Source organism: Micropterus salmoides, unplaced genomic scaffold, assembly GCF_014851395.1.
Source record: "Micropterus salmoides isolate LMB-PRFRI ecotype aquatic unplaced genomic scaffold, ASM1485139v1 Ms_hic_scaffold_7, whole genome shotgun sequence".
NCBI classification, from domain to species: domain Eukaryota; kingdom Metazoa; phylum Chordata; class Actinopteri; order Centrarchiformes; family Centrarchidae; genus Micropterus; species Micropterus salmoides.
In genome coordinates this window covers 30,856,984-30,866,918 of record NW_024044459.1, presented here as the reverse complement: position 1 = coordinate 30,866,918, position 9,935 = coordinate 30,856,984, and the positions used below count along the sequence as shown (strand labels likewise).

General features: G+C 41.0%; 2 protein-coding genes across 2 annotated transcripts; one reads left to right on the top strand and one right to left on the bottom strand.

The window, feature by feature from the left end:
* Positions 1-88: 88 nt before the first annotated feature.
* lsm1 (LSM1, U6 small nuclear RNA associated) lies at positions 89-3,274 on the bottom strand. The gene is made up of 4 exons (XM_038703146.1): positions 3,105-3,274; positions 2,877-2,945; positions 2,580-2,695; positions 89-1,212 (listed from the first exon to the last, which is right to left on the bottom strand). The coding sequence occupies exons 1-4, from the start codon at positions 3,148-3,150 to the stop codon at positions 1,042-1,044; spliced, it is 402 nt and encodes a 133-aa protein (XP_038559074.1). The 5' UTR covers positions 3,151-3,274; the 3' UTR covers positions 89-1,041.
* An 851-nt stretch (positions 3,275-4,125) lies between these two features.
* On the top strand, positions 4,126-8,456 carry bag4 (BCL2 associated athanogene 4). Its single transcript, XM_038703143.1, has 5 exons — positions 4,126-4,408; positions 4,972-5,091; positions 5,231-5,461; positions 5,638-5,907; positions 6,516-8,456. Exons 1-5 carry the CDS (start codon positions 4,316-4,318, stop codon positions 6,978-6,980), a joined length of 1,179 nt encoding a protein of 392 aa, XP_038559071.1. The 5' UTR covers positions 4,126-4,315; the 3' UTR covers positions 6,981-8,456.
* The last annotated feature ends 1,479 nt before the right edge of the window (positions 8,457-9,935 follow it).

Here is a 9,935-nt window from a genome sequence, read left to right as displayed (position 1 = left end):
ATACTTGAGGTAGTTTAAACACATTGTTCCATCATTTCTGACAATAAATGTTAGATTTGAGTTCAGGACAAATAACTAGGCCACAAACTAATAGGCCTAATTAGGCTTTTTTACTGCATCAGTGTAGTTAATGTCCAAAATAAAAGTCTTACATTTTTTTTACCTTTGGGGCCACTCAAAGAAGAACCGTAAGTAGTTGGAAATAGGTTGCAATTTAGAGTAATCAGCTGACTGACATAACTCCATAGGCCTACTGTAAAAATGCTTGATTTTCAGTCCAACAGAATTTTTGATGTCACATTGCAGCGTGCTACATGGTTTGCCGATTGAGATGCTGGCGTTTCTTAGATATCTTAATCCTTATCCTCTCTCTCAAATACAGACAGCCATCAAATTCAAATAACTCCTCTACATTGTCGAAATCAGCGAAAAATTCAGTAAGTAAAAATCTAGCTAGCAGTCCCTCTATGCAACTACAGGACGAACTCCTCTCTCCAAGTCTGACTCATTTTTCCATCCGCATCTTCCTCCAGGTTTAATAACACTGAAATTACCCTTTAATGCCCTTATAATGCATCTAGCACAGCAGAGCAAGTAAAACAGAATGGGCAATAAGGTCTGATGTGTGTGCGCGCGATGAAACAAGCACACCTTCCTTAATGAAAAACTAAACTTTTAATGGAGCATAGCAACTAGTTTTTTTTGTCAATAGCAGGACCGCATATCTCCAAATAAAAAGACTCCCCGCATCAGTGACAGAATACAAAGTGCTGCTGTAAAGTAATTGCTAAATTGCCAATAGAGAGAGATATATATTCCCCATTTTGCTGTTGTCATGATCTGCAAAACAGAGCAGCTATCACATCCCCCCCCTCTCCAAATAATTCAAATTAAATTCATACAGTACACTACAGTATATAGGCTCAGCATCTGCATGATGCAGGCTTGTACCCATAAACAACCCCACATGCTCTCAAATTCAACTTAAAATATCCTAGTCCGATTCAAACTGAGAAAGAGGCTCTTGGAATCAAGTCAGCGTTAGTATTCGTCCAAGTTATCAGCTTTGGGGACGGAAAGTCCACGGTCCTTTAGGACCTGCATTTTTACTTTCTCCGTCTCCTGTTTGGCTTGTTGCTGCAACCGTTGTTCCTCCAGAATCTCTTCAATGGAGACCTGCTGCAGAAGTGTGTCGCAGGGCTTATCCACATCCTACAGAGAAAGGCACAACATTTCATCTGTCAGTGGCCACACACACACACACACACACACACACACACACACACACACACACCTCTCTATCAATCTAGTATTGCAACGAATATGTCTGAAAGGGCACCAGATCCTACTAAACCACAAACCTAGCCTGTGTGCAGATTGCAAATCCACCTACAGTTGCAATTACAATAGCAGTAAATTAAAGAGTAGTACATTTATAATGAAGTTAAACTCAAATGGCAACTCAGTGTAATTATCAGGCTACCGCAAACCTCTACTACCACAAAACATGTTAAAATCTCCCGGAGTACTAAGCTTGGAGGTGTATTGATACTTTGTGTTTGTTGTTATAAATGAAAGTGGCGTTACATCATCATGTGATACGACGCACTTAACGCCTATGCATCTATTCTTTGTAGATTACATGAAATACCTTAAACACCTGTCAAAATGCTGCTTTGTGACTGAATGCATGATGCATATTTATGAGAGAGATGGCGTTTGGGTTTCATGGGTCATGATTGCACTATGTGCTACAGCAGCAACAATTAATAGATTAGTTGTCAACTATAAAATTGCCAACTATTTTGATTATCGATTTGAGCACTTTAAGAAAACAAATCTATTTTTCCTGGTTACCTTACTCGGACAGTAAACTGAAAATCTGGTCTGTGGACAAATCAAGACACTTGAGTATGTCTTCTTGGGCTTTGGGGAACACTGATTGAAGTTTGCCATCATCTTTTGTAGACCAATATACTAACCAAGTCTAAGTCTGGAGCCTGAAGTCTTGGATGGTGTTTCCGTTACTGTAACTCTTTAATGTTGTGAATAAGAGTCAGACTTTTTTTATCTTACAGCATTTTTACAGTGCATCAAGATGGCAGATGGATTAATACAGTTTCTAAGTCTATAGCTCCTGTGAGATCCAGCCAGCCTTCAGTCATCTGGAAGCTGCATAAGACACATCTCACCATCCATGTACCAACCTGGCTTAGTGTGCATCCTTGTTTACACAACAAGCGCCGTTATAATAAAGAGCCTTATTTACCAACAAAAAAACAAAGACTGACCAGAGAGTAGCAGAACTGATGTCATTTACTTAGTTTGTAACTCGTGATTTATCGCTATTAAAAATTAATAAAAGTTAGCTGTATAACTATAAGCAGAGTGCATAAGCATTGTAGCCACCTGTTTCGACAACCTGGCTGGTTATGTTAATGTCTGAATAACAATTCTGACTTTGGTCAAATTAATTTTAGTATCTACTGTTATTGAACACCAGTTTGTATAATTTCAGCCATTTATACAGTCCAACACACACACACACACATATATAAGAGGAGGACATTCCCACTTACTATCTCTCCGAGCAGCACCACATTCTCTCCTCTCACAATGAATATTCCTCTGGGGATGTCACCAAATTTTTTTCCCACATGGATGCGCTCAACTGTCTGGTGAAAAACTAAATTGGCTGGGGGAAACAAGAGAAACAGGTTAGAGAAATAAAGTGCATTGAAAAACACAAAATAGAAACTTCAGATGGTGGGAATCTTAACATTTGAGCTGAGGCTTTATGGAATTAGCTGGGAATGCTTTGCACAATAAACGGAGTAGGCTAACAACAAGTGGAAGATAAATAAATGAGTTAATACCAAACTGATCAATGCTTCTGAGATAACCGATCAGTGTTCTGCCATCACGGAGCAGCACCAGGTGCTTCTCTGCAGGATACAACCAACACAAAAATGTTTAGTTACAATATCAAACGGTAACAAGTGATTCAATTTGTCAGACACGATGCCACATCTTGAAACAATTTTCCACAAAACCCGTCTCTATCTATGCATCTCCGAGGGAGTGGATCCTCTTCTCCAACTTACTGTCGATGTCGTCAATGAGGCTAGCCGTCCCTGGTACGTAGTTCATCTTGGGCTGCTGAGTTATTTGCTTCTCGTATCTTAATGTATGGTCAAGCCATGAATGTTTCAAAATATGTTTCTCTTGAGAAGAGCACAGGAAGCGTCTTTATACACGCCCGGGATAAACTTCCTGTAGACCTTTAACCCTTTCAGCGCTGCAATCCAATCACATTTCAGTTCATTAACTGCTTTCTATCGGTGCCTTAAACACCTCTTTAATAAATGTAACACAAAAGACGGGTCGTTTTTTAAGATTTAAATATAAGATATTATTGGAAGAAATATCATATATTTTTACGCTTTTCCTATTGGCTAAATGCGTCTACTGACCCAACACGTGACATCGAAGATCGTATATGTGCCGGCGACATTGACAGTTTCGGAACAACTCAACACCTGTGTTAGCCAAAGCGGTAACAAAATTAAATAAAAAAATTTCATCCGAACTTCCCTAAACAGTAGACACACATCACATCTGTATGCAGTATGAGAATAAGGTAATTAAATGGCGGCAGATCCAAGCGTCCCTCATCCCGTGATGACGAAGATCGTGGTACAGGTGTGTGCCGAAAAGTGATCGTCTGCCGAAAACTGATGTTTGGTAGGCCTATGTGTAATATCTTTGTTTATATTTGGGAAACGGGCTGTAGCCTAATTAACATGACTTACTGCCAACTTAGATATAAAATGAAGACAATTTTGCAATTATCCTTATGACTGATGATGCATTATTTTACTTGCTGTGTAGGCCTACCAACCAATCCACTCTTTTTCACCTGTTAAAATACCTTTAAATGGCCACTACAACCCATAAAATGCAGTAGGCTGTTTCACCTGCCAGAAAGTGATTGAAGAGACTAATACAGCTCCAGCAGACGGCAATTAGTTTTCGGCAGACCGGAAAATAGCGGCGGAGTGAGAGCTCTATAGTTGTACTCGCTCCTCTTCTTAAAGAGACAGTACATTATTACCTAAGCTCGGCGTCATTCAATCATTTCCTGATTCCAATCAGGCGATCTCTTCTTCTGTAGAAAACAGGAACATCGTTGTTAACAGTTTAGACCAACTAACGGCTCAAATAAGTAACGCCAGGCGTGAAAAGGCTTGTTGTTGTTGTTGTTTTTTGGGCAATGGCAGATGACAGGACGGCTGCCGGGGACCGCGCTTAGCTGATGCATCACCACCAAATGCAGTCAAATCTGAAACCTGGCTGGCCCTCGACTTGCAACTCGGAAGATAATCACGGGGACTGGAATAACGCAATGGTAAGTGAGTTCGTTCAACGTAGACAAATCCCCATCGTTCGCCCGCTGTCCATGAGTGTGTTTAAATTTCAAAAAACGACCTGAGTCTGTGCAGAAAAACATTTTCACCCAGCTCGTCTGCGTAACGTTAGAGCTCTGCTCAGGCTAGCTGGACGGCTAACGGAGTTAGCTGGCATTATGTAATACTTAACGCTACACTGCTAGTTCAACCGAGTTTGTCACGGTTATCTTGGCGTGACGACACTCTTAATAGTGAGCTACTACAGTTGTGTTAAAACGTTTTTAGCAACAACGTGTCTCTCAGATATTCAGCAAGGTCCGTATTCGCTTAGCATTTATCTGGTTCAGCAACTCTAAATTAACAGTCAGTGCTTCTGTTAAATTACTCAGTTACTTTATTTAATTTCTGCGGTAAGTGGTGAGGTTGGATGCATGTGGTTTACAGTTTTCTATGTTAGCCTGTACCATGGACAGCTCAGATTATAAATAGCACCCCTCTTGGTACCTAAGCACAAACATTTCCTCTTTAAATAACTCTCCTACGTGATATTCTGTGTTCACAGGACGCTCCTCAGTACCCAGGCTACCCTTCACACTACTGGTATCCCCAGTCTCATTCCACAGGACACTATGCAAATACCTATCCCTCAGGATCTGATGTTCAGCCACAGTACAATCCACAGGTACATCTCATTATGCAACATAAACCGTCCCTCTTCCTCGAAAGGACTATAGTAGGAGTAAATCTACTCATTACCTTACATCACTGTGAGATGAGATATATACATTTTCACCCCTCCCTCCCTTGTACTTTCCATGTAGGTGATGCCTGGAGGTTATCCAAACGGCCATGGTGTATACAGCCCAGCGCAGAGTCAATATTCAACAAGTGGTTTCCACCCATCCAACCCTTTCTACTGTGCTGACCCTCAGAGACCTGCTCCAGGTCCTTATCCTAACCAGGGCTGTCCAGCAGAGCAGAGCAGTGGGCCATCTGGGCAGCCACACTCTCAACACCAACATCATCACTATCCTGGTCCTCATTGTCAAGGGGTGAGTTCAGTTAAGGACACGTCATGGTCAAATGTTGGAAATGGTAGTTGCCAAATGGAAAAGTTGATTGTCTCTGACTGTGATATACCATGCAGAGGGATATTGGTCATAAAAATAACCGAAGAAAATTCATATTCTTGGAAATACTACATATAAAGTCCTGCCTCTGTTCTCAGGGTTCTGGATATCCTCCTGGACCGTATCCTCACTACGGTGAAGGTGGACATGCAATGCCTCCCAACCCCCCGTACCCCACTAGCCAGTCTCTCCACCCAAGCTCCCAGGCCGATGCATGGGCACACTCTGGTGCATATGCCCCCTCACAGCAGCAATGGCAGCCAGGCCAGCAGCCTCCACAAAACCACTACGGAAATCCTGCCCGTCCTCTGCATCCTCCAGCATGGCCAGGGACTGGAACAGGTGCTCCACCACCTTACCAGCCCAAGGTATGAATCTGCAGCTATTCCAACGTGGTTCTCATTTTCTTTGGGATTGTTATGTAAGTGAGGTACATGGTAAGAGAGCCTGATATAATATATACAAACAAATAGACACACAAAGTATTGTACAATCTTAAGAGAATATGCGCTTTTAAAACTAAGGAAATAGCAATTTTATCTAAGTTCAGATAAGGTATAGTCACACTTGTTTTGATCTGAATTTAACCAAGAAATACCAGGAAACATGTCTGGTCTGGGTGCACGACCTCTGATCTTGGTGGCATCAGATGTTCAAAATGAGAAAAATAACAATACAAAAATCAAATTATTGGATGCTCATTCTGTAGGTATATAATCAGCAATAATAGTAAAAAGCAGATACATAAAACCCATAGGAGCTCTTCCCAGGTCAGGAATGGGCATACAGTAATGTGGCTTTATGAAATCAGATTTGGAGAATTACTACTATCTACTATCTAACTATCGGCATAGAATATTTGAGTAAGTCCTTGTAGTATATAAATGCTAAGGGTGTAAAAAGGGTTCGGGTGCTTCTATGGTATGGAGCTTTATCAGATATTCTAAACACAGTCTTTTGTTTTGTGTTACCGTAGGACCAACAGCACCAACGTGCCCCACAAGTGGGACCTAAACCCAGGCCAACCCCATCCCTGAATCCACCCAATGGAAAGCCTGCTGAAATAAGTTCCCCTCCCCAAATGTACAACAAAACCGGTAGAGGTGAACCTAATCCTTCGCAAGGTGAGCCGCCGCCCTCGGCCCCGGCTCAAGCGCCGTCTCCAGGCCAGGCTGGACCTCAGCCCCTGAGCCATATCCCCGGCCTAGCTAAGGTCCAACAGGTCATGGCCAGAGTGCTGCTGCTTCAAGAAGATGTTGATGAGTTTGTTGGCAGAAAGACGGACAAGAGTTATCGGTATCTGGAGGAACTGCTGACCAAAGAGCTGCTGGAGCTGGACTCTGTGGAGACTCAGGGACAGGAGACTGTCCGGCAAGCCCGGAAGGAGGCCGTACAGAGGATCCAGGCAATTCTGGACCAGCTGGAGAAGAAAGCCTTCTAAACTGAACTTATTTGTTGGTTTGTGGGCCACTAAGTTTTGCTGTTTTCTTCTTCCAGATCTTCCATGGACACACTGAGGGTCTAGTCTTGTTCTTCGGAGCTGTGTTATCTTTAGGTTTTTTTTTCTACCACCACAATATAAAATACCTGAAGTAAGTGGGATGGGACCAAGAACAAGATGGAGCAATAACTGGTACATGGAATCAACTTGTGAAGCCTAATTATGCTGGTATAAGTGATATAGTGGTATTAAAAATGCAGACTGATGGTTGTACATATCATAAGTGACTTTCAGCCTCAGTGAGTGAATGAGTGAGTGACTGTGTTGGCTACACAAACTGACACTCTTGCTCAGCTCATCTTTTATGTCATGCCTTTTGCCAGCATAATGCAGGGCGGAGTTACTGGAAGATGAATTAATTTAGTGCCGCATAACAACTGTTAGTTGTCTCTAACCTGTGATACAGATTGAAATTATCGTCATGCTGTCCCTCAGGATTGTGGGTCGGTTTTAGTCTGATCCTGCATCTAACAACACATGCACTTTGTCAGCTGTCTTATTATTACATATCACAGTCCATTTTGCATGATCATGATATTGCCCCCCCCCTTCACGTCTCTGCAGAAATAGGTGCAATGCTTACCTTTTAAATTGTGCTCCCAGCCCTGCATGCACTGCAATGTCAGACCACTCAATACAGTCACAACATCTCTGAGCTCATAATTGGGTTTGGAAAGTAGCAGATTAGTGAAAACCCCCTAAAGATTGCTGTCCCCATTATTCCATCTTTTGGATGAAATTGCTTCCTCAGTGCGGCCCTAGAATCAGACCTACATATGAATGCCATGTATTTCACTCTAGGAACTAATGTTATTACAGATACATAAGAACAAGTTTAAGAATTACTTGAAAAGTTCAGTTCTGTACTTTCCATCCCTTTTCTGGAGTAAGTGTTCAATCAGCGGTTGAGGGTAAAGAAAAGGGGGTACTTCAACATTTTCAGTAATGTTTTGTGCTTATGGAGCTAATGTTGGTCACAGAACTTGGATCAGTTTAATTTGTTTTTTTATTTGTTTGTTTTTTCTTCTCACTAAAATCCTTGTTACATCAAATCCAGATTTTCACCGCAATACATTTTCTTACGTAGAGCAAGTCTTTTTTTTTTTTTTTTTTTTTTTTTCTTTCTGTTCTTGATGTGTTGATTTAGAGAAAAAAAGAGTGCCATATTTCAAAAGATGGTTTTATATTATTAGAAAAAATAAAAATAAGATCACAAGCTTTGCATGGAAAAAACAAACCTCTGTCATATTTGTTCATTTTCCTGTGCTGGTAAGTTTCTGTTTAGATGGAGCACAACTGTACAGTTTCAGATGTAATGCATGTTTCCAACACAAGATGGGAATCTTTGCCTGATAAATATTATATTACAAGTGAGAAAATAGCAGAGAAATAATTAAATGTCAGTATATTTTTCAACCTGTGATCAAATGAATTTTATTATTTCTCACTGTTTTATATTATATTCAAATACAATGAACAGAGCAAGTTTAGATAAGGTGAAATAGTACGCGATCTGTATAAATTGAATGCAGATAAATCCTATTTCGTTCTTAAAAGAAGTAGAAACACTAGTTTCAAGAATATGAAATTGTTTAGTTTTTTTTATGAAGTGCAAACCTCTGCACACACCCTATTGCTGCTAGCCAGCATTCAGATCTTTAAATAGACAACTATTTTGATGCAAAAGCATAACGCAGGCCCAGAAGGCTTGAGGCACAGGCTAGATTTAATTTGAGGGTCATATGGCCTGACAACACTTAGGACACCCTGTGGTTGGTGTATGTGAGGGGGAGAAGTCTGAGACTGCCATTTATTCTGTCCAGTTTGACGCAGCGGTTCCAGACACTTTTAACAGCTGTCTTTTGAAAGACTTTTGTTATTAAACTAAGTGGCTACAGTCTGCAGCTACCTTTTTTTAATAGATTAGACATTGCCTCATATAGTTAGGATTGGGTTTTGCTTTAAACCCATTCCGAAAAGGCAATGTCCTATACATCCAAACTCCCTGCGTCCTGGAATGATAAACCCCCTTCTCGGAAAGTGGAAATTGACCTGAGCTCACCTGGTTTAGCTGTGTTTGAGTTGGAAAGACTCCTATTTACTGGCAAAGCTATCATCAGCCATGCAGATGAAGTGTGGCCAAGGCTTTACATTGGTGACCAGTAAGTAAATGACTTTTTCTCTATAGATAAAATCCCACAAACTGTCTGGCAAGCGTGAAGCATGACCTTGTAACTTCTTGCTGAATATGTTACTTTCCAAATATTCTTTTGTTGTGACAGAGTGGGCTGAGCACTTTTAACAAATATTACCCAATTCTAAAGTTGGATTTAGTCCACATGTGGAAAAGGGAACTGATCATAAATCAGATTTAAATGCAGTCTAAGTAACTTAAGATCCCACAAGTTGCATTCCACATTGGGAACTTGCGTAAACTACAGCTAAGCTATGTGAGAGTATCTCCTGATGCCTAGGCATGAAAGCATGTCTCAGGTGTCTTGAATCTCGCATGTCTGAAATTGTCTTCTAAGTATCAGTCCATCACTTTGAAATATGTTGATGAATGGTTCATCAAGAAACACATGCAACATTTTACTGTATATTCTTTGGTCTATTTTCAGACACAGTGCAGAGAACCGGGATGATCTATCCATGCACCAAATCACTCACATCCTAAATGCAGCTCATAGTAAACGCAGAGGGCAGCCAGACATCTATAAAGGCATGAAGATCACCTACATGGGCATAGAGGCTCATGACTCCTGTGACTTTGACCTGAGTGTCAACTTCCAGGCGGCAGCAGACTTTATCGACAGGGCTCTCAACAGAGGAGGTGAGAGAACAGGTAGAAATTAGGATTTGGTGGAGATTAATGTTGAAATGTAATTTTTCTCT

What these genes read in the sequence shown, in the direction of transcription:
- lsm1 (XM_038703146.1), bottom strand. Translation starts at nt 3,150, where the DNA reads ATGAACTACGTACCAGGGACGGCTAGCCTCATTGACGACATCGACA. An exon ending in CCTCATTGACGACATCGACA is followed by an intron (nt 2,946 to 3,104) that starts GTAAGTTGGAGA and finishes TGTATCCTGCAG; the next exon opens with AGAAGCACCTGGTGCTGCTC. An exon ending in CAGAAGCATTGATCAGTTTG is followed by an intron (nt 2,696 to 2,876) that starts GTATTAACTCAT and finishes TGTTTCCCCCAG; the next exon opens with CCAATTTAGTTTTTCACCAG.
- bag4 (XM_038703143.1), top strand. Translation starts at nt 4,316, where the DNA reads ATGCATCACCACCAAATGCAGTCAAATCTGAAACCTGGCTGGCCCTCG. An exon ending in CTGGTCCTCATTGTCAAGGG is followed by an intron (nt 5,462 to 5,637) that starts GTGAGTTCAGTT and finishes CTCTGTTCTCAG; the next exon opens with GGTTCTGGATATCCTCCTGG. An exon ending in CACCACCTTACCAGCCCAAG is followed by an intron (nt 5,908 to 6,515) that starts GTATGAATCTGC and finishes GTGTTACCGTAG; the next exon opens with GACCAACAGCACCAACGTGC.